This window comes from Dipodomys ordii, unplaced genomic scaffold (genome assembly GCF_000151885.1).
Source record: "Dipodomys ordii isolate 6190 unplaced genomic scaffold, Dord_2.0 Scaffold56, whole genome shotgun sequence".
NCBI classification, from domain to species: domain Eukaryota; kingdom Metazoa; phylum Chordata; class Mammalia; order Rodentia; family Heteromyidae; genus Dipodomys; species Dipodomys ordii.
Window position 1 is genome coordinate 8,432,091 of NW_012267272.1, and position 22,528 is coordinate 8,454,618.

The following is a 22,528-nucleotide window of genomic DNA, read 5'->3' on the forward strand; positions in this document are numbered from 1 at the left end:
CGTACAAGGCCCTGGATTCAATATATGCTGCTTTAAACCAACCAACCAACCAGATAAAATTATTGCTTTCCTCCATGATGACTTTGTTAATTGAGCGTTTCCTAAAAATCCTAGTACTGTCTGATGTTGCAGTTGTTGGGAATGCATTTATGAGTTTAGTGAAGACGGATGTGAGTTGTAGCATTTTTCAGATCATCCTGGAGGAATTCTCTGATGTTGTTAGACTGAGGACTCTGTAGGAAATGAAATGGAGCAAACAGTCCCCATATTAGTCATGGTGTTAAGTATTGTTGTCATCACAGAGGTATAACTGACACTTTTCCACTTCTCTTTCCAGCTTGTTGGACGGCCATTCCTGCCTGCCTACTGGAGTCTTGGGTTCCAGCTTAGTCGCAGAGATTATGGTGGTATTCATGGATTGAGAGAGGTTGTAAACCGAAATCGTAAAGCTGGGATCCCATATGTAAGCTGGACTTCTCTTGTAATGATTTAGGCACCATTTGCAATCTTTTTTTTTGCATCAAAAATAACCTATTAGGAAAAATAGAGAAAAGGATTGATTATAGTGGGGAGATATATTTCTGTCATGAACTTGTACACTGACTCACCCATCTGATCATGGAGAGTGCATAGTCTGTGGAGTCAAATGGATCTGCCTTTGACTTCAAGCCTTTTTCTTAGCTCCACACAATCTGGGATGATTAATTATCACCTTTGAATTTTAGTTTCCACACTGGTAAAATGAAAATGTAAGACTCAGTGGGCTGGTATAAAGCAATACCTCATAAAGCAAATACATAATACTTAGGTCAGGGAATAAAGTCCATCAAAGTTAGCTGTTACTTTTCAAGAGAGAGTAGCACCCAAAGTGACATGTACCAGTAAGAACTGGCAACTACAATAATAATTTAAAGTTAACGGTTTTCTCATGGTGAACTTGCAAACTCCTCTCGGATCTGATACACTATAAACTTCAAAGCTCTATGGCTGCAACTATTTATGATGTTCAATGTTCACCTGTAAATCAAAAGATAATTTCTAAGTGTGGAGTATTCGATAAGATCCCCAAGGAGATACATAGCCTATGGTTGGTGAAGTAATCAAAAGAACTTATAAGGGGCTAGCTGTGTGCAACTTCGGCACATTAATGGGGTGGATGTGTGAGCGTATGAAGGAAGATGGCATATTGTTAAGGCCAGGCAGGGGAACGAGTCTTCCTTTGAGAAATGAGATGCCCACTGTGTTGTTCGATATTGAGAAAGAAATGTATTATGTTTCGTTTTACTTTCCCCATATCTGCTGTCTGAAGGCATCCAGTTCTAGGGAGGCTGAGAGCAGATTTGGCTATGCCTTTCTTACTTTGCAGAGGGCTTTGTTATTTCTGGTTAGCCTTCATTTAGCAGGATTTTGTGAATGAGGAAATGGAGATGCTGTATGTTTTAAGGATTTCCCCAAGGTTGCACAACTAGCTCAGTGGCACGACCAGTGCAAGTACAGTTTTTTTACCTTGTCATTCATTTTTAAAAACTCTGCTCTTGATTTGGGTGTAGGGCATTTGGTTAGAATGGAGGTTGCCTGGTCGCGCTGTCCTGCCTCTGATAAGGGCTTTCCTGTGATGCTGACAGTTCAGGAAGAAGTGGGCTTTCCTCCCTCTTTATGTGACAGTGAGGGACACCTGGGTCATAAGTGATTGTCCAGTATCAGGACAGGTGGGCTTGTTTGGACAGCAGGAATCCTTTAAGACACGAGCACATGAAATATAGATAGAGGACTTTTGTATTTGAGGAAAGGGGAAGATTGGGGAGAGGAAAGAGAAGAAGTAAGGGTTCATGACCAACTACTACCCTCTGTTGTATGACTTTGGAAATGTCACTCAACCTTTTCACATGTCAATCTTTTCACTAAGAATATTATCTACTCCTCATACATTGGTTTGCAAACAAAAGAAAATTTACTCAGTGAAAGCTCTCTCTCTCTTTGTCATTTATCTTTGTTAATTATTCCTCTAAGTAGTTTTCTAGGGGGGAAAAGACTACTTTTCCTCTTATCCTATATTCTGGCTTGATGTGTTGATGTGTGGGGTCTAAGATAGTATGTTTACACACATCAAAGGCTCTCAGTTTGCAGAGACAGAGCACAGTGTTTATCCTAGGTCTAATTAGGGTAGCTTCTGTCCTAAGCGGGAGCCCCATTTCTCAAAGAACTAACCATGCCCCCCTGAAGGGTCCTGGACTAGTAAGCAATGTGGCTGCACATGTGTGTGTGTGTGTGTGTGTGTGTGTGTGTGTTTGCATGTGTGTATGTGTGTAATCATTAAATAGTTGTACAAAGGTGTTTTAATTCTGCATGTCAGTTTCTGAGTACAATGCATCTTGAGCAACATCATCTCTTCCTTCCTTCTCCCTGCTCTGGCTTCCATTTGAATGTCACACCAGAGTCAAAACCCTTTCCGTCAACCTGGTGATCATTCCTCTAGATGATCATTGGCCCACGCTTTCTTTCAGGATGTGCAGTACTCAGACATAGACCTCATGGAAGGAAAAAAGGATTTCACTATTGACCATCAAACTTACCCCAACATCTCAGATTATGTCACGGACTTGCATGACCATGGGCAGAAATATATAATTATCACGGTATGTTCAAACACGTCTCTGTTTTCCAATTTTATTTTCTTTCAGAGGACAAAAGAAAATTTATTAAAGATAACATTTATCTACTGTTTTTTAAATTAGAATCCTGGCATCTTCAAATCCTCTGACTATGAGACCTATACCAAGGGAAGCACAAAGAGAATATGGATCGTAGGGAACAGTGGCTTTGCTGTTGGGGAGGTAATTTCTTAGAAATTTAGGGTAAATGACTATCATTCGGAGAAATCTGTTTCTTTGGTATGAAGGTGAGTGAAAAGGAAGTTATACTATTGCCACTTTTGTCATGATTTTAGACGTTTCCTTCAGTATATTTTGTGGGCAGTGTTGGGATTGAGTGCAGGCTTTGCTCTTGTGAGGTAAGCATTCTGCCACTTGAGCCATTCCATTTCACAAACCCTTTTGTGTGCTGGTATTTTAAGATAAAGTCTTGCTTTAGGCCTAGACTTTGACCCTTCTCCCTGTGCTTCTGCACTTTGCTGGAATGACAGGTGTATGCTACTGTACACAGCCACTGTCTTCCCCTGTAGCTGGGGGTACAGATGAACCATTGTGTATAACCATTGATTGAGATGGAGTCTTGTAAGTGTTTTTAATCCAGGCTGACCTAGAACTGTAATTTCTGTCTTCTTCTTTCAAGTAGCAAGGATTACACACTTGAAGCACTCATGTGCCCTGTGTTCATTACTATTCATAAACCAATAGAGGAAATGGTAATATGATTAAAATTCTAGCAGATATAAAAAAAGCTAGTCCCTGACCTACTAATATTTCAGATGGTTGAAAAGGAATATATGATTAGAAGAAAATTCTTTCTACCTCTTTTCCAAGACATGAAATTCAACTGCACTAATGTAGCAGGATGCTTATAGATTCATGTGTAATCTTAATCTCAGCCAATATATACTTCTGGGACATCTTATTAGTATAAATTAATTATACAAAGGAGCACAATTGTGATATTTAAAACTTGTATATAATGTACTTTAATCAAATCCACCCCTTTACATTACTTGTTCTTTTTCTCTAGGATTCATAGGATTTTATTTTTTGTTTTGATTTTTAAATGTAATTTTATTTGTTTTAATTTAATTGTGTTTTAAATTAGGTAGGTATTCAAAGGAGGCACCATTTAACAAAGCACTTTATAAATACAATTCCTCTTGATCAGTGTCACCACCTTTGACCCCCCCTTCCCTTACTTTTCTTAATTTTATGATTTTATATAATGAAATCTCTCCTCCTCCTCCTCCTCTTCCTCCTCCTCCACCTCCTCTTCCTCCTCCTCCACCTCCTCTTCCTCCTCCTCCTCCTCTTCTTCTTCTTCTTCTCCTTCTCCTTCTTCTTCTTCTTCTCCTTCTCCTTCTTCTTCTTCTTCTTCTTCTTCTTCTTCTTCTTCTTCTTCTTCTTCTTCTTCTTCTTCTTCTTCTTCTTCTTCTTCTTCTTCCTCTTCTTCTTCTTCTTCTTCTTCTTCTTCTTCTTCTTCTTCTTCTTCTTCTTCCTCCTCTTCCTCTTCTTCCTCTTCCTCTTCTTCCTCTTCTTCTTCTTCCCCTTTCTCTTCTTTCCTCATTCTCTTCTTTCCCCATTCTTCTTCTCCTTCTCCTTCTCTACCTTGGTCTGATGTAATAAAATTTTACTTTCTTCGTTGAAAAATATATGTGATGGGTTTTCACTGAAGAGAAGCCTAGGTTTCCTTCTATTTTTTTCTTCCTTTGCTTCCTTGTATGTATTTTACTGCTTGCTTAGTTTTTGTTAGGGGAGTTCCAAATTTGGACTCTCAAATGACAAGTACTCCAGAGTTTCCAGTAAGAAATGGTTGCCAATAACCAATGGATCACTTAACTATCGGATTCATTTCTAGAGCCTCTTGCTTCATTCTCCAGGGATATCCTGGAGAGTCAGTCTTTCCTGACTTCAGCAATCCAGCTTCTACTGAGTGGTGGGAAGATCAGTTCAAAGATTTTCATGACCAGCTGGACTTTGATGGTGTGTGGATTGTAAGTAATCCTTCCAGACCCGAATTCCCAAGCAGATACCCCAGATTTTCAAGTGAAAGTGAATAAAATTAACTGAACTAAAAAAATGACTTGACAAACATATCCTAGATACTCAGGAGGGTGAGAACTGAGGATTGCAGTTCAAAGCTAACCCAGGCAGGAAAGTCTGTGGGACTCTTATCTCTAATAAAACACTCAGAAAATGGGAAATGGCATTGTGGCTGATGTGGTAGAGTGCTCGCCTTGAGCTTAAGAGCTCAGGGACAGCACTCAGGCCCAGAGTTCAAGCCCACAACCCACACACAAAAAAGAAATTATGTATATCACAGGTTATACTAGTCAGTAGTTGCTAGTAAATGCTTAATAACATGTCCTTAGGGACATAAGGTAAGCATTCACGTGGGTCTTTTATCCATTTCCAAGGTATAATTACTCCTATTATGGTTGATTTCAAGCTAACAACATGATGTCATTGGTTGGCTGTCTTTTGTCAATACAGTCAGAGAATCATGAGTATGATCAGCTCTCATGAGCTCGTGTTAGCTGCAGCCAGCTTTCTTTTACTTAATGCTGAGCTTCAGCTATAGGAAATTATTCCTCTCAAAACCCTGGGTTTTTACTCTGGATTTGCAATCAACTGGTTCCTTTTGATTAGTACTTTGTGTTAGGTTTTTAAAGAAGAGGTGGCCAAGTAAGAACCACACCACCCACATGGTATTCAGGTAAGGGGTAGGTTTATTCATCGTTCTGGCTGGCACCGGCTGCCATGATGGCATTACACTTGGCTGGGTAAGAGCCTGGAAAAGAGAGCATGTGGTACCAGGCTCAGCCTTATCTAGGGTAGGGGTGGGGAAAGGTGTGGCCACATTGAATCCAGATGTGACCTCAGCGGATGAAGATGTGACTTTTTCCAGGTGTGCCGGTTGCCTAGGTAACGCAGGTAGTGGGCAGAGACTTTGCTGCCAGGAGGGTGGAGTCTGCTTGCCATCCAGGAGCAGACCTTTCACTTTGTTTACTGAAGGCCTTGGCTTTCCCTCCATTACTCTCTTTCAGCTTAAATTATTGCTTTATTAAAAGTTATTATTGCTATTCTTTTACAGTATAGGCTTTTAAAAGTTTAATCACTAGAAAATAATGAGGCCCTTAAGGTTTTTATTGGACAGCAATAGGTAGATTTCTTTGAAATTTGAAAAATACTTTTGTCAACAACAGCAGATATCACTTATTTTTAGGTCATTTTAGATAAATGAGTTTTACCTTAACTGTTTTCCCTTATTACTTCTTATTTAGTGGAATAAGAGACAGGGAAAGTAATAGAACAAAACAATTACTCAATCTTTGGCTCTTTAAGCATGCAGCACAGTGACACCATCAATAAGATCTTCACAAATTCTAACAGCACATTTGGAATTATATCTCTTAATAGATTAAAATCAATTTATCAAAAGTAAAATGTGTTCATTCTTATTCCAAGCTGGAATGTAATTTAGCTATAACTTAATCCCACTGACTTAAGTTTACAAAAGTTGAAACAGAGGCCAGGAAAACTTGGGGAGACAATTCAGATCTAAAGCCAGGTAGCAGGATACCCTAGACAGCCTGACTTCTCGTTAGATAACACCCTTCAACAGCTAGTTGTAACTCAGTAATGTTTTCTACTTTGTGTCTTTGAAGGAAATGGATGAAGTATCTACCTTGGCCCAAGGCTCTGATCACAAGTGTGAAGCAAACAACTTAAACTTTCCTCCTTTTACTCCCAGTAAGTTTCCCCTTGTTTGCTGATGATATGGAGAGGGGAAATGTTGAAAACAACTTCCATGACATTCAGTGTGGCAAAGAGCAATTCACTTCCCAATCCTGTGAGTCCCCCAAACATTCACACCCCTCTTTCCACTCCAGTCTTGGTGGTGGTGCTTGGTCTTTGATGACTAGTTTGTTGATGTAATCCAGGGCAGCCTGTGGTAGAAATGGTTAGCCTGAGCCTGTTCCCTTCTCTGGCAGTTATTCGACTCCAGATTTACAAACTTTTTCAATCAATTCATCACCTCCAAATTTCTCAGGATGTCCATTATGGATTTTGTGAGAATTTCAAAACACTCTAAGGTACAAATACTTTACAATGAAGTAAGTAAGTCTGTGACACTTTTTCTTCCCTCCCTCCCTCCCTTTCACCCTCCGTCCCTCCCTCCTCTCAATGTAGGCCCTGAAAAGATGTGGTATTCAGGGTAGAATTAAAGATCTGGAAAGGATTCTGTCAGTGGTGATTGGTGGGGATGGTCCAGTAACCAGGAAGAAAGGGATTTGGTGGCTATTTTGTTGAGGTGTGTGGAGGGGAAAGGGCCTCACTGATGGGTGCTTCCTCCTAGGCATTCTGAACCACTCACTGTCTGCAAGAACCCTGTGCATGGACACAGAGTTTTACTGGGGCCTTCACTACGACATCCACAGCTTGTACGGCTACACCATGGCAAAAGCCACAGACTCGTAAGAACATGGTTTTCTACACGAATCCAGGTTTGGGGTAGTGGAAATGGGAGGTGGGGGGATTTCTCTTCTCACCCACAAACATATTGTTTAAATATGTTTTTGTGGACATAAGGATGTAGAAATTGGTGTGACAGGTAATTTAAGAGGTCCTCTCATTAAAAAATGCTTGGTTTCTGTACAAGATTAACTTTGATTGATTTGGGATTAAGAAGCATTATTATTTCAAGGAACTTTATAAGCAATCATTGGTAAGGAAATTGGAGCCCCCAAATGGACATTGGCTCTTGTGAGGTCCCATTTTCCCCTGTGGGTGACAGGTGCATAACGTAATGCCCAGCCCTTGCTTTTCCTCCACAGCTGAGAGATAGCAGGGTCTTTCTCCATGTTCCAACTGTTGCCTGAGATGGAATCTCATAGAACTTCTTTTGTGTTTTTGCTGAGGCTGGACTCCAACCATGATCTCCCAATCTCTGACTCCCAATTAGCTAGGATTACAGATGTAAGCCACAGAACTTCACTCTGTTTGACCTCTTTTGCGTGAATGCTTTATAATACCTTACATACTACTACTTTTTATTCACTAACTTCCACACTTTGTTGGTTAATCATTATTGAAGTTGTTGGATTCCTTATTGTGGTTATTGGTGACACCATCTCTAACTCCCAGACTCTGAAGTGAGAAACTTCCCATCATCCTTTCTTTCTTTTATGACTCTATGTGAAACCAGACCTTGATCCTTTCAAGGCAACAACTTCTAATTTTGTTATCTTTTCTGTTTTCTCTCTTAGTCATACTGCCTTTTCTAGGAAATAAGCTAGACTCAAGACTCAAGCTCTCTGATATGAGAGAATTGAACTGATGTTTACAATTATCTCTGTCCTGATGTAAATAAATGTTGAAAGTAAGGGAGGATTAAAGGAGAGAGAATTCCAAATTACTTAATTGCCTGAATTACTTCATTGGTTACTATATTCTACTAGCTATTGTTAATAGTTACATAATAACTACTTCTGGGTAAGTGGTGGGTGACTCTGCCTTCTCTGGCATTGTCAGGTAAAATTTTCATTTGGTTATATTTGGATATCAGAAGAACTAAAGTTGCAGGTCTAATGAAGGTTCAATTCAACCATAGGTGGGAGTTTGGTTTGGGGACATTGGTCACTGAGTTAACCAGAGAGTCCAATTCACCTCTCTCTTGCCTAAAAGCAGAAGACAACTCCTTCTCATGATCATGAACTGATTATGAATAGACCAGGTCTGAGGGGAAAGAGAATTGTAGGGATCTGGCTCTCAATCAGGTGTTTTCTCTAACCCAGGAATGACCAGTGTTATCTAATCTGTGTGACCATAGTGACACAGATTTAACCTGAGAGATCTCCATCCTGGTTTTGTTTTACTTTCTATGTGCTTCTTTCACAATCATTGATTGCACAGGGCAATAAGCTTCTAGCCAGTGGCAAGAAAAGGTGAGGTACTTGCTTGTTTATGGCAAGGGGTAGTGAAGACAGTGAAGTGGTGTTGTGCTAAGCAGGATTCTATGTCTGGGCAGCAAGGGATGGTAGAAAAAGATTTTCTACAGGTAAAGGTGGGGCCTGTAACTCCATACATGATCATAATACATTGTCCATTAATAAGCCACACTGAAACCAGATCTTCTTTACCAGGAAGTGGAAACCACAATTAGGACAGGACCTGGAAGGAATACTTTTGGAGGACAGAAATTGGGGTTTATACTAGCTTATAAGAGATCAGAAACCTTACCCAGAAAATGGAAGAAGAAAAAAACTAAACATGGCAAACTGTGGAAATCTGGGTTTTGATAGGTTTCAGGGTTTTTGTTGTTGTCGTTCTGGTTTGGCTGAGAATCCCATGCTACCTTGGTATAAGTGAGTTCTAGGTTTGCAATGGCTTACCTCACACTCAACAGGCTGTGCTATACTTTTCAGTGCCATGGGGAAGATCTTCTCCAATAAAAGGAGCTTCATCTTATCGCGATCTACTTTTGCTGGCTCTGGCAAGTTTGCTGCTCACTGGCTGGGGGATAATGAGGCCACGTGGGATGACCTCCGATGGTCCATTCCCAGCATCCTGGAGTTCAACCTGTTCGGCATCCCGATGGTGAGCCTCATTTCCAACCAAGAAGTTGTTTTTACACCTCAGTACCCTTTGACACTCTTTCCATTGCCAGTCTTAGAGGGTGTTTGTAAAACTAAAGAGCACTAGATGCTGGTGGCTTGCAATTATAATCCTAATGACACAGGAAGTAGAGATCTGGAAGATTTCAGTTTGAAGCCAACCTGGACAGAAGAGTTTGCTAGAGTCCATCACCAATATCAGTAGCAAATAGAAGGGCAGGAGGTATGGCTCAAGTGGTACAGCACCAGCCAAACAAGGGTAAAATCCTGAGTTCAAGCCCCAGTTGCAGGTAAAAGAAAGAAAAGAAAAAGAAAGGAAAGAAAGAAGTAAAACAAATAGAAAGAACAACACATGTCACAATGTGACACTGTGATGTTCACTAGAAAAGCTGATTTCTATGTGTGTGATGAACTGCCTACAGAAGAGATGTTGGAAAAATGTTAATCATGGGTGGTCTTCTATGAAATCTTTGGAGGTAGGAAAGAAATACCATGCATAAAATATTTTAGAATCAGAGAAGTTCCATCTGGACAGCATCAGTGAGTTGGAAAGTTTTAAAGTTGGGAACTGAATAAAGAAGAAAACCCCTAGTTATAGGAGATTGGTCTATACTATAGCTCATACTCTTGTTTCTTTTCTTTGGATGGGCAATGGGATCTCTTGAAACAAGGAATGAGGACAATACCAGATTCTTTTCCATAACCGTGTAGGTCTGTAGTCAGTGCTTTTGCTTCTCTAAGTGACTGCTGTGCCTGTGTATATGCTGATTCCCAGGTGGGGGCCAACATCTGTGGTTATACAAACAATGTGACTGAAACACTTTGCAGAAGGTGGATGCAGCTTGGAGCATTTTATCCACTATCAAGGAACCACAATGGACCAGGGTACAGGGTAAGGGGCTCGGGACAAGTGATGGAACCACCTTGATTGTAGCATCTACTTATTCTCAACAAAGGGGTTCAGGAAAATCCTACATGTTGGCACTAACTGAAGAAGGAAGATAAGGAAATCTTGGGTGAGGAGCCTAAAAGTAGGTCATCTGGGTGAGATTATAGGGAAATAGCTATGTGTGTATGCATTGATTTTTTTAATTTTTAAATTTTTATTAAGATCTTTAAGTAGTTGTCCAAAGGAGTTGCCATTTAACAAAGCAGTTAATGAATACAATATATCTTCACCAACATCACCCCTTTCAACATTCATTGAATGGGTTTAATGTTGAAAATTCTCCCATAAAGCTATGTTAGACTTCATCTCCTAAGTGGCAAGCAAAAAAAGCCAGGCTAGAGGCATGGGTCAAATGATCACGATAGAACGCTAGCCTAGCAAGTGCAAGGGCCCTGAGTTCTAACCCCAACTTCCAAAAAAAGAAAAAAAAGAAGAAGAAGGAAACCAAATTGTTGGTAATAGCACAGTGGGTCAGTCGTGTAATCTTCACAAATACTTTCTCACCCATAAAATAAAAGAGCAGAGCCAGAATCCATTCAGTGCTGAGAATGCTCTGATATTCTCTGAGTTGGAGAACATAGTTGTGTGTATCTGGGAAAGCTTCTTATCCAAAGAAAACAGTTGAAAGTATGATGGGAAGAAATATTCAGTCATTGTTTCCATTTCCTTCTAGGACCAGGACCCCGCTGCCTTTGGTTTTGACTCACTGTTGTTGGACTCTTCCAGACATTATCTGAACATTCGCTATTCCCTGCTGCCCTACCTCTACACCCTCTTCTATCGCGCTCACACTCGGGGGGACACAGTAGCGAGGCCCCTGGTACATGAGTGAGTTTCTTGATCCTCAAAGACTTTCTTCAGATCACAAGTTCACTTGACCTTCTTGGTGACAAGGTCGGTGCATGTAGGCTTAGATTGAAAATTTCACTTGCCTCACGGGGCTCTGTTTTCTAGGTTCTACCAGGACCCAGCCACGTGGGACATACACGAGCAGTTCTTATGGGGTTCTGGGCTCCTCATCACCCCCGTTCTGTATGAAGTATGTTTGGAACCTAAACAATGGGGTGGAGTATTGCAGTTGTCCTAGATAAGCTGGATGAGCTGGATCTGCAGTGCCTACGATTAGATTTAATAGAAACATAAAGGAGACAGATCATGAATATTTAGAAATGAGGAAAATAGGAATTCTTTTTCTTAATATCCCACTAAGTAAAAAAACTTTCCATGTGATAACATTGCTTTATAACCTGTATTTATAGCCCTTTAACAAGCTAGTACTGATATGAGCATTGATATCCTACAGTGTGTGGGTACATGTATGTGTGTGCAAATGTATGTACACTTGCATGCCCCTTGTTTTCCAGAGGGGATTGCCCTTGGTGTTGAGTCAGAAGGAAAGAATAGGTGTGAAGAGGAGAAGAAGGAAGGATGTCTATATATGAAGGCCATGTGCAGCACACTTACTTAAGTGTGATTTGGGCAGGAGTGAGTGGAGAAGTGGAAAGCTCAGGATTGTAATGATGGCAGATTCACAATGTGCACACGCCCAAGGCTGTTTGGGCTGGAATGTTAACACAGCAGCTGAGGATAGATTGTGCTAATTGGTTAGGGACCCAGATGAAAGGGTTTGCTGCGGGCCTGAGTGCCCCCTGTCTCTTCCCAACAGTCAAAGGGCATGACTCAGAGAATGAACTGCCTCTCTTTCTAGCAAACAAGGAACACTGAAACTGAAGGAACTGAATTTCTAGGTAACAGGTTGGCTTTGAATACACTGCCCAGTCTTGCTGAGTCTCTGTGTTTTTTAGTAGAATCAGATGGTCCAACTGTCCTGTAGAATTGTTCAGATACCTCAGGCAGTGACACATGGCTACAAACTGTTAAGGACAATGATCACGTTAGCTGTTTTTCTTTCCTCAGGGCGTTAACCAAGTAAAAGCATACATTCCAGATGCGATCTGGTATAATTATGAGACAGTAAGTAAAGTATCCTCATCTGTCGCTGAGACCTGCCTGTAGCATAGGATCATTTTAAACTAGCAGACTTGGGAACTGAGGGCTGGATAGACGTACAAGGTTTTTTTATGGGGGTCCAGTCATGGGGCCTGAACTCTGGGCCTGGGCACTGTCCCTCAGCTCTTCAGCTGAAGGCTAGCGCTCTACCACTTGAGCCACAGCACCATTTCCAGCTTTTTTGTTTTTGCTTATGTGGTGCTGAGGAATTGAACCCAGGGCCTCAGGCATGCAAGGCAAGCACTTTAACCACTGAGCCACCTTCCCAGCCCCAGAAGTACAAGGTTTTATGTTTAGTTGATTGTGTACTTTTCTGTAAGGGGTATCTGTCTATTTAGAATGGTTTAAAAAATACCTTACACTGGATAACTTATGAACGATGGAAGACCAAAAATCAAGGCATGGTTACATTTAGTATTTGGAGAGGGCTGACTACTCCACTGATGGTAGACTCTTTCTGGGGTTTTGTGGCTTAATTTCCCGAAGTTCTCATCCCCTTAACACTGTCACATTGAGTTCTAACATAGGAATATTAGAGAGACATTCATGTCATAGGAGACAACTTTTCCAGGGTACAGTAAAATGCAGTTATGGTACAGCTGGAGTAGATTTATGGAAATTTGCTGTCTCAATCTAATTACTGATGTGCTAGCTTTTGGTCTTTTTTTTGGGGGGGGGGTCCGGTCGTGGTGCCTGAGCTCTGGGCCTGGGCGCTGTCCCTCAGCTCTTCAGCTCAAGGCTAGCACGCTACCACTTGAGCCACAGCGCCACTTCCAGCTTTTTTTTTCCTTATGTGGTGTTGAGGAATCGAACCCAGGGCCTCAGGCATGCAAGGCAAACGCTCTACCACTGAGCCACCTTCCCAGCCCCTAGCTTTTGGTCTTTGTGATAACAGAGAATTCAAGCTAAGTTGTAGAGTTAGCTTTCCAGGTAACAGTTATCAATGCATCAAAAGAAAAAAAGGTTGTTTGGGTTTTAAATTCTAGAAGTTATCCTTCATGATCAGCTGGCTCCATTGGTTTGGACCTTTGGTGAAATCTTATGGTGGAGAAAAACCACTTAGTCATGTCCAGGAAATGCTGGGGAGAAAGAAGGAAGAGACCAGGGTACAATAATTCCCTTCACAGGAACATGCCCAGTGACCTAAACCCTCCTACTAGGGCCCATCTCTCCCAGTTTCCATCACCTTCCTGTAGCGTCAAGAGGAAGCCCTCTTCTTTAACTAACTGAACTCTGGGGGACATTCCTGCATAGAGTATAGTGTGTAAGGTAGAGAAAGGAATAGAAGTTGGATTCTCAACTCTGTTCTGTACTAGTTAGGCATCTTGGAAAAAAAATCACTTTCTGTTCTTCTTTTTTTTCAAATGAGGCAATTGAACTAGATGATCTATCTCTAGGGTCCTTCCTAGCTGGTCCAGTTTATGACCTAATTTTTTTCCCTTTGCTAATCAGGGAGAGGCCATCCAATGGAGGAAGCAATTTGTAGATATGCTATTTCCTGATGATAGGATAGGACTTCACCTGCGAGGGGGCTGCATATTTCCTACCCAGGAGCCAAACACAACCACGGAGACCAGGTAAGCTCCTGTCTGCTCTAGCATAATGAAGACACAAACAGGGACTGAGGGCTGATGGGCCAAGGGAAAATACATCCACTCAGCAATTTTCCTCTCTATTCAGAATTGTACCAAAATTTGCTTTGGAACCCTCATTTAGTAGGGGATGCATCTAGTGTCAATTCCTTTATATTTCTGTAGTTATTCACAATCCAATTACATTGGATTATGAGACCAATCAAGGCCATCATTATAATAACTATGGTTGGAAGTTACCCTTTTCTAAGACAAGAAGGAATGCTAATTAAGGAGGAGGTGATGGTGTTCATGTGGTAGTCAGTGTAGCTTGGAGCTTAAGAGCTCAGACTGTAGAGAAGAAAGAGTTTGAGTTCACTCTGGCTCTCCAATATACTAGGTATGTTTACCCTGGGGCATTTATTTCTTTGTGTTCATGCTTGTAATTGGTAAATGGAGAAAGAAAGTAGTCTGACCTTTTCAACATCATTATGAGGGCTAAATGGATTAATAATAATGCTAATGTGTATAGCATCATACTTAGATGACAACTGGCACCAATGATAGATGATCATACACCAGATTTCAGTGGGTTTCTGTTCTCTAGCATTCTTTCTATGCTTGCTCTACTTCACTCTGCTGCCCACACATAATCAATCTTCCTCTCTATGCACAATGATAATATCTACTCCAGTTCTAGAGTAAATGCTGGGGAACCTGTCCTGGGGGACATCAGAAGACAATACCATGTCTTCATTCTCTGAACCTGAGCATTGCTTTTCTCAGCCGGAAGAATTCCCTGGGACTCATTGTTGCTTTGGATTATAAGAGAGAATCAAAGGGAGAGCTGTACTGGGATGATGGCATGTCTAAAGGTAGTCGTTCTCAGGGGATGATGGCTGGGATTCTGGGTGAACATTAATCATCGAAGCCTGACCCCCAAAAGCAGTAATCCTAGTAGTAATGGCTTGTTATTCTAGCTTAGAGCTGATGAGTTACAACTCATCTAAAAGGTTTGTTAGTCAAGTATAATGAATTAAAATAGACTCCAAGTGTGTAACTGACTTTCTCCATGCAATACACACCATTGTTTTTAGTTTCTGTGTATGTCATTATTCATACCAAGCAATGTATTTTGTTAATAACTGTGCAAAGTACCATTAAGCCAGAAGTATAGAATTTGTTTCATGTACTTCCACTGTAAGGAACCTCAGATGAATGTACATAAACTTTTAGATGGACTGTTATAAAAAACACCTTCCCTTAATAGAAATCAAAATTATTAATAAATATTAAAAAGTATTAAAGAATATATTTATATTTATATTATTATATATTATATTATACTACATAACACATATATTAAATATAGTAAATATTTAGCATTTACTGCTATATTATTATACTATATGCTCAAGATATAGAGATAAATGTAGCATAAATATTGGCTTTGGTGGAAATAATTATAATTTGAGTCACAGTAGGCAAGATTGAGATAAGAAGAATTAAATGCAAAAGCATTCCAGAGTAGAAAACGATCCCGCAGCTCCTCTGCTTCCTGTAATAGGCATGCATTTTTCTCTTTCAGATGCTGTAACTGGAAGGAATTATGTCCTGTACGATTTCTCCGTGGTGTCTGTAAGTACTGGCTTTGAGGAGCTTTGTCATAAAATGGCTTGTGGAGTCCTTTCTGCTCTGTAGTGGCACAGCCATGTGAAGCAAGAACTGGTTTTGACCATGAAGATCCCACAGGGGATTCAAGTGAACATCAAGGTGTTGAATGTGTGTCAGAGCTGTGAACGTTTAGAACCTTAGTATGAGTTCTGTGCAGAAATGGTGGAGTTTTATCCTAGAAAAAATGTCATGCCCTTAAAGTTTCATAATGAGTCCTGACTTGCAAGACACGTCTTTACTGAGGAGTGAGGTGCTCCTGGCACGCGGGACAGGTGATAAGTGGCAAAGTCCTTTTTGAGGTTCTCTCTTTAGCTTTGAATTTGTTTGTGTTTTTGTAAGCTCATCGAAAATGGAAGCAATTATACTTTCAACCTCAGCCTGCTGAGAGGATTATGATGTATATAGAGTACTTAGCACAGTGTCTGGCATATGGAAAGTCTTCATTGAGTTTTTATCATTGCTCCTAATATAGAAACAAAAAGTGATTGGGGTAGTGAATTACTGACACTGCTGTGAGGCAGTGTGTTTCTGTATGAGCTTTTGTCTCTGTTTGCATTGCAACTACGTTAAAATTCCATAATTCAGGGTCATATCATCAGAAAAATAGAACCAGAAAAGAATTAGTAAACCAAAGCAGCTCTGAAATTTCACACTAGGGTTTAGGGTTTTAAGTCTGAGCTTGTGTATTCCTTGGGACAGTCACCTTTAGAACCACAGAGAAAAATGAAACAACTTAGATCTCAGAAGCAGATGTTGAATATAAAGGGCACAGTTTCTAAAATGACTTTTTCTCCCCAGAACCGTCTGCAGGCAAAGATTATAAATAATAATTACACGGACCCTGACAACCTGATGTTTACCAATATCAGAATCTTGGGCATGGACAAGGAGCCAACTGATTTTATTGTTGTAGTGAATGATGCCTCCACATCTATTTCAAGCATTGCGTATAGCCCTTCAACAAAGGTGAGAGATTGTTCCATTGGTAGAGTCCTTGAGAAAAGCCCTGGCCTCAGATTCTGACAGCTGACCATCTCTTGCTCTTTTGACTTTGTACAGTTAACAGCTTATTGGGAAAGCCACACGACAGGGGTGATGTAGAAGAAAGATGATACAGACCTGCTCGCTTTGTGTGCATTAGGCCCTAAAGGAGATAGCAACAATTAGTATCATAAGGGAACATGCTGTTTTTTTCCTGAAATTCAATTTTTAAAAGACAAGAAGACCCCAGATGTGACACAGTAAAAATACTGCAGAATAGATTGTCCTATTTCTAGCGAGTACTTACATAAGTGTCCTCTCCTTAAAGACTCTCTTTGAGAGACTTTGAACCTATGTCTTTGAGACACCGTGGATGTATTTCCTTAATGCCACTGTTTCATGCTATTTTTATTCCATGATAGAAAATATGAACCAGGTATTGGTGGCTCATGTCTGTAATCCTAGCTATACAGGAGGCAGAGATCTGAAGATCACAGTGTGAATCCAGACAAATGCAAGAGAGTTTATCTCCAATGGCCGCAAAAGCTGTAGTGTAGATATAGCTTAAGTGGTAGAGTGCCAGCCTTGAGTGAAAAAGCTAAGGGAGAATGCAAGGCCTTGAGGTCTTGAAGCCCCAGTACCAGCACAAAAAGAAAGAAAGGAGAGAAGAAAAGGAAGGAAGGAAGGAAAGGAGGGAGGAAGAGAAGGAGGAAGGAAGGAGAAAAAAGAAGAAGAAAAGAAAGAAAAAATGTGAATGGGAGCAAACACAAGAGAATCTGGGTTTGCTCTCACTGAGTGATTCCTTTATATAATAAACTCAGAGAGAGGAGTCCAATTATTATTTGAAGGTCTGGGAAGTTAATTATTCCTTAACTCAGTCATCTTCTACTTTGAAAATACATATAGCAGAGAGCAGGAGCTTGTTTTCTAGGTTTAGGCAGAATAGGGTTCCAGTCCTCATCTACTGTGACATCTTGGGTACGATATCAGACTTATAATTCACTTTTATGTTCTGTAAAGTGGAACTAGCCATAACATTCATAATAAGGGACCAATTGATAGGATTCATGGCCCTAAAGCTTATAAAGTGATTATCATGGTCCAATAGGAATGCTCCATGAAATTTAGCTACTGCTTCTATTATCATTATTCCCACAAAAGCATTTTGCTAAGCAGATAATAGTAAGTCTAAATGGAATGTCAGATTAAGGCCAATCCCAAGCACTCCAAAGTGGCATGGGAGGCTTCCAGACCATGAGGCAGCAGCATAAGCCACATAGTCCAGGGTCCCTGTTCTCCTCCTCCAGGTGCTGACCATCACGGATCTCAAGGGACTGGCACTCGGGCAAGAATTCTCTATTGAGTGGAAGCTTCTAGTCAGTGACCTGGAGAAGTTCAACTGCTACCCTGAGGATCCTGCCGTGTCGGAGGCGAGCTGCCAGCAGCGGGGATGCCTTTGGGAGGTAATGGTCAGGAACAGAGGGCGTAGGGATGAGGAAGTGGTGAACAGTTTCCCACGCATTCGCCAGGCACTTAGGAAGTACTTGTGGAACGGTGGCAGCTTGGAGACTATCATGACCATGTGCCAACATGCATTTTGTCAGCTCTGTGTAATAACACGGGGCAGCCTTGCCTTCAGGTATCCTGTGTCAGAAGGAGTGCAGTGACCCTCTCATTGTCTGTCCATTTACATCCTTCAAAACCACATTTGAGGACAATTAAAGAAGGGAAATGGGGGAGGGAAATATGGGGTCCAGTGGGCAATGGGAGGATGAATAGAATCAAATTGTCATCCGTAATCATTAAAATATCAGTTATTATGTGCTCTGTTCTGTTCAATCATTATCGGAGACCAACAATGTATGTGTGTGCGTGTGTGCGTGCATGCATATGTGTGTGTATGTGTTCACCTTTGGGTTCAAATTTTCCCTGCTAACCAGGTCACCAGTTATACTGTGTTAGAACTCATCGGAGTGACATCTCAATCATCTGCAACGATCCAGTTTCAATTTCAAGCAGTTCCATCCATCCATAGGCTGAAGGCTTAGAACTTATCTTTTGGTAGCTAGTCACAGTGGAACCAAGAGCGATGGGCAAAGCTTCTGAGTCTGTTAAGCAGCTCTTGGAATCTCAGTGTGGTCACAGAAACTGACCACGAGCTCTTCTGTCATTTCAGTACACAGCAGCTCCAGGTGTGCCCAGCTGCTACTATGACACCATTGCTGCCTATGCTGCCAGCAACATTCAGTACCAGTCCACAGGCATCACCACTGACCTCACCCTCTTGGAGGCCCCAGAATCTGCAAGAACAGCAGTTCCTCCTTCAAAGCCAGCAGCGGCTGCCACTCGCATCTCTGAGTCTCTTTCTGCAAAGATCAGCAGCCTTAAACTGAACGTGATCTATCATACAGAAACCATGCTTCAGGTCAAGGTAATTCACAGGTGGCAGGTTCTGGTTCTCAGACTAGGAAAACTCCCAGCTCGGTAGAGATAGAAGTTTGCAAAAGACTTTCAGCTCAAGTTCTTCATTTCACAGACACAGGAGCTAAGGCCCAGAGAGGTAAAATTCACAACGCTAGTAGATAATAGAACCAGTATGTGACTTTTTAGATCCATAAAGATTGTGAATATCCTACAATGGAGAATCTTCCAAGTCATAAATGTCCTCAAAGAGTTATCCCTTAATCTGGAGAACATGGGTCTGCTTTATGGTTAATGCATATAAAAAGATTAACTTACTCCAGCACTTCTAGTAGTTTATCTAGCAATGGTGGTGCTGAAGCATTGGCATTCATCAAAATCACCTTCAGATCTTGTGATTATTTCTAATGTGTTCCCAGGTGATACTGACACTGCAGGTCAAAAGTCACACTCCACAGCTCATTGCCTGGATCTACCTTAGATATGTGATGTGAACCACATAGTATTGTTTTTATTTCTGCCTTGGTTTTTGTGCTCTCATTTAAAAAAATTATTACCCTCAAGTAGTTGTAGAAATGTGTTTCATTCAGCATTGTCAGTTTATGGGTATGTCTTCATCAGTGTCACCCTTTTATCATCCACTTCTATCTCCCAACCCCTCCCATTCCCTCAAGTTACCGGGCTCCAGATGGTTCACCTATGTGTATCCTGAGATATATGTATATCATGTATGGTATATGATATCATGAGAACATTTGCCCACTCTTTCTCCATTCTTCTGTCGCCCTCCCCTTGACCACCAGTTTTGGTGTTTGAAAAAAACAAACAAAATGAAAGTCATTTTAGTAAAGTTTTATTTAACCGCTGTGTTAAAATAAATACCATTTCATCTCAAAATCCAAATTAAATTGTGCAGGATTTCACAGACCTTTAGTCATACCTCTAAAACTGGTGTGTATTTTGCACTCACAACAAACATCAGTTTAGACTTGGAAACTCTTGGAATTCAGGATCCATGTGTGGCCTAGGACCCTGGCATCAGTCAGCTTGGCTGGCTGCATTGCTTTGCACATTTGGGTGCTTTGTAAAGTACCCGAATATCTTGGGGAAATAGAAGGTCTGTGTCAGCAGCTCGAGAGGAAGGGCTAAAAATCTGCATTGGCTGGCAAGGCCCCAGGCCATACCATTGCTTTGGGTTTGAGAAGTTTTGAAAAGCAAGGCTTTAGGGGGAAAAATGCTTCCATCAAAGCATAAAGTGTTATATCAATACCACGAGGAAGTGATATTATACCAATACCACGAGGAAGTGATGTTGGCTTCTAATATCTTGGCATAGCACGATTCACTCTGCATTTTCCCTACACACTAATTCTATTCAGTAAGTAAGAACAGTGGTTGGATACAAAAGGGAAACTTCAGGAGTGTAAAATCTGAGCCACAGGTAGAAGCTCAAAGAGGAAGGAGTCTTGGAATGCATATGAACTCAATTTTCTGTTTCCTTGTGTACACCCACAGGCTCACACACGTGATTGCGTAGTTACACACACATGCATTGAATTGACACACACAGTTTGTGCACATATGTTCTGTCTATGAGATTCTACACTCTTAGATCATGAGTTGTCTGGAGAGCATGCCCTCCCTGGTTATGAATGAATGTTACTGGGGCAGTTTTGAAGTTCAACATCTGCGTCAGCCATAGCAGGTGGGCAGAAGTCACATCTTCATGCTTGGAGATATTTGATGTCCTAAAGTGAATTCAAATTCAGCCACACAACAGCATCAGAATTGCATGATATTGGTGGGCATGAGAGATTGTAGTGCATGATTCCATCCAAAAGAGATTTCTTCTTTTTCTTTGCCAGATCTATGATCCCACTACTAAAAGGTATGAGGTACCTGTACCTCTGAACACCCCTCCTTCACCAGCTGGCTCCCCTGAAAACTGCCTGTATGATGTCAAGGTTCAGACCAATCCTTTTGGAATCCAGATCCGACGCAAAAACTCCAGCACTGTGATGTAAGCACTATTGGTTTGGTTCTGAGAATGGTTCTGGTGTATTCGCAATGATGTGCATTGGTGTGAGTGAAATGCTAATCTCAGACACTGCGTATAACAGTGAGAGGTACATGGATTCTGTCCTGCTTCATTAGGGAATTAATTTTTCTATTAGTCATTAACTCAGAAAAAAATCAGTATTTAAAGATTTTTTTGGGGGGGTCTGGTCGTGGGGCCTGAACTCTGTGCCTGGGCGCTGTCCCTCAGCTCTTCAGCTCCAGGCTAGCGCTCTACCACTTGAGCCACAGCGCCACTTCCAGCTTTTTTCTTTTTGCTTATGTGGTGCTGGGAATCAAACCCAGGGCCTCAGGCATGCAAGGCAAGCACTCTACCACTGAGCAACCTTTCCAGCCCCTGTATTTAAAGATTTTGTAAAAAAAAAAAATTGCTCACTAGCTACTCAGGAAGCTGAGATCTGAGGATCATGATTTGAATCCAGCCCAGGGAAGGAAAGTCCTTGAGCCAGAAGCGGCACTGTGGCTCAAGTGGTAGAGCTCCCACCTTGAGCAAAAGGAGCTCAGAGATAGCACCGAGGTCCAAAGTTCAAGCCCCAGGACTGTCAAAAATAAGCAAACAAACAAATTGTTGCTTGATTCCACAGAAAAAAAATATGTTCTCTATGTTAATTTTGTAAAGCAGAGCAGAAAACTCTATTGAATAATTACAATGTATAACCTAAGATGTAAGTCTGCTCCCTCTTAAGCTTTACTAAGAAATATTATTTTTAAGAAATAATATCTGAAGAGGCAGGAGAGAGACTGGCTTCATATAGCATTCGCTTCTATTGTCATCATCAACAAAGTCTGTCCACAATGCTAGCACAAAGGAATTTTCTGTTGGCCTTACCCGTGCCATGTCTGGCTGCACAACGTGAGGATTTGCCTGGGATGAGGCTCCTGGCACTACCGGGCATTGTCACCTGTGTGTGCCAATGTTTCTTCCTTTGTAATGCCTTCTCCTGGTGTTTGCCTCTATATCCAATTTCTCCTCTTTAGTAGCTTCTTTATTTATTTTTATTTTTTTTTGGGGTCCGGTCATGGGGCCTGAACTCTGGGCCTGGGCGCTGTCCCTCAGCTCTTCAGCTCAAGGCTAGCGCTCTACCACTTGAGCCACAGCGCCACTTCCGGCTTCTTTTTCTTTTTGCTTATGTGGTGCTGAGGAATCGAACCCAGGGCTTCATGCATGGAAAGCAAGCGGTCTACCACTGAGCCACCTTCCCAGCCCTAGTAGCTTCTTTAGAATGCAGAGAAGTTGTTCTAATATAATATATATGTATATATATATATTCCATTGGAAAATACTTGCAAGTGATCTTATTCATTCATGTGTTTATTCGAGCTGATAGGCCAGGTACTGAGAACTAAGAATAGAAGGATGAATGAGACAGCAGTGCTGGATCTCAATGCATCCATGACTTGGAAAAGGAACTCTTAGGTTTGCAAACCACAGTATAAGAATGAAAGCATGAGATATGGCTACTGTAATAACCAGAGTCACTTCACAATATCTTCACTCAACCCAGATGCCCAGTAGTTCAGAGGGCGTTGGAACCATCAGCCACACTCCCTATATCTTGCCTTTAACCTCTTTCT

General features: G+C 41.2%; 1 protein-coding gene across 1 annotated transcript in view; it reads left to right on the forward strand.

The window, feature by feature from the left end:
• The window catches only part of Mgam2 (maltase-glucoamylase 2 (putative)), a 63,518-nt gene that overhangs the window by 13,351 nt on the left and 27,639 nt on the right, over positions 1–22,528 (forward strand). Inside the window, exons 9-26 of the mRNA XM_013021570.1 lie at positions 338–463; positions 2,505–2,636; positions 2,736–2,834; positions 4,535–4,648; positions 6,323–6,407; positions 7,015–7,132; positions 9,083–9,254; positions 10,047–10,163; positions 10,894–11,048; positions 11,175–11,259; positions 12,138–12,194; positions 13,683–13,807; positions 14,588–14,676; positions 15,390–15,439; positions 16,274–16,441; positions 17,764–17,919; positions 18,633–18,887; positions 20,743–20,897. Of these exons, the coding sequence (XP_012877024.1) occupies positions 338–463; positions 2,505–2,636; positions 2,736–2,834; positions 4,535–4,648; positions 6,323–6,407; positions 7,015–7,132; positions 9,083–9,254; positions 10,047–10,163; positions 10,894–11,048; positions 11,175–11,259; positions 12,138–12,194; positions 13,683–13,807; positions 14,588–14,676; positions 15,390–15,439; positions 16,274–16,441; positions 17,764–17,919; positions 18,633–18,887; positions 20,743–20,897 (2,258 nt within the window). The remainder of the gene's footprint in view (positions 1–337; positions 464–2,504; positions 2,637–2,735; positions 2,835–4,534; positions 4,649–6,322; positions 6,408–7,014; positions 7,133–9,082; positions 9,255–10,046; positions 10,164–10,893; positions 11,049–11,174; positions 11,260–12,137; positions 12,195–13,682; positions 13,808–14,587; positions 14,677–15,389; positions 15,440–16,273; positions 16,442–17,763; positions 17,920–18,632; positions 18,888–20,742; positions 20,898–22,528) is intronic.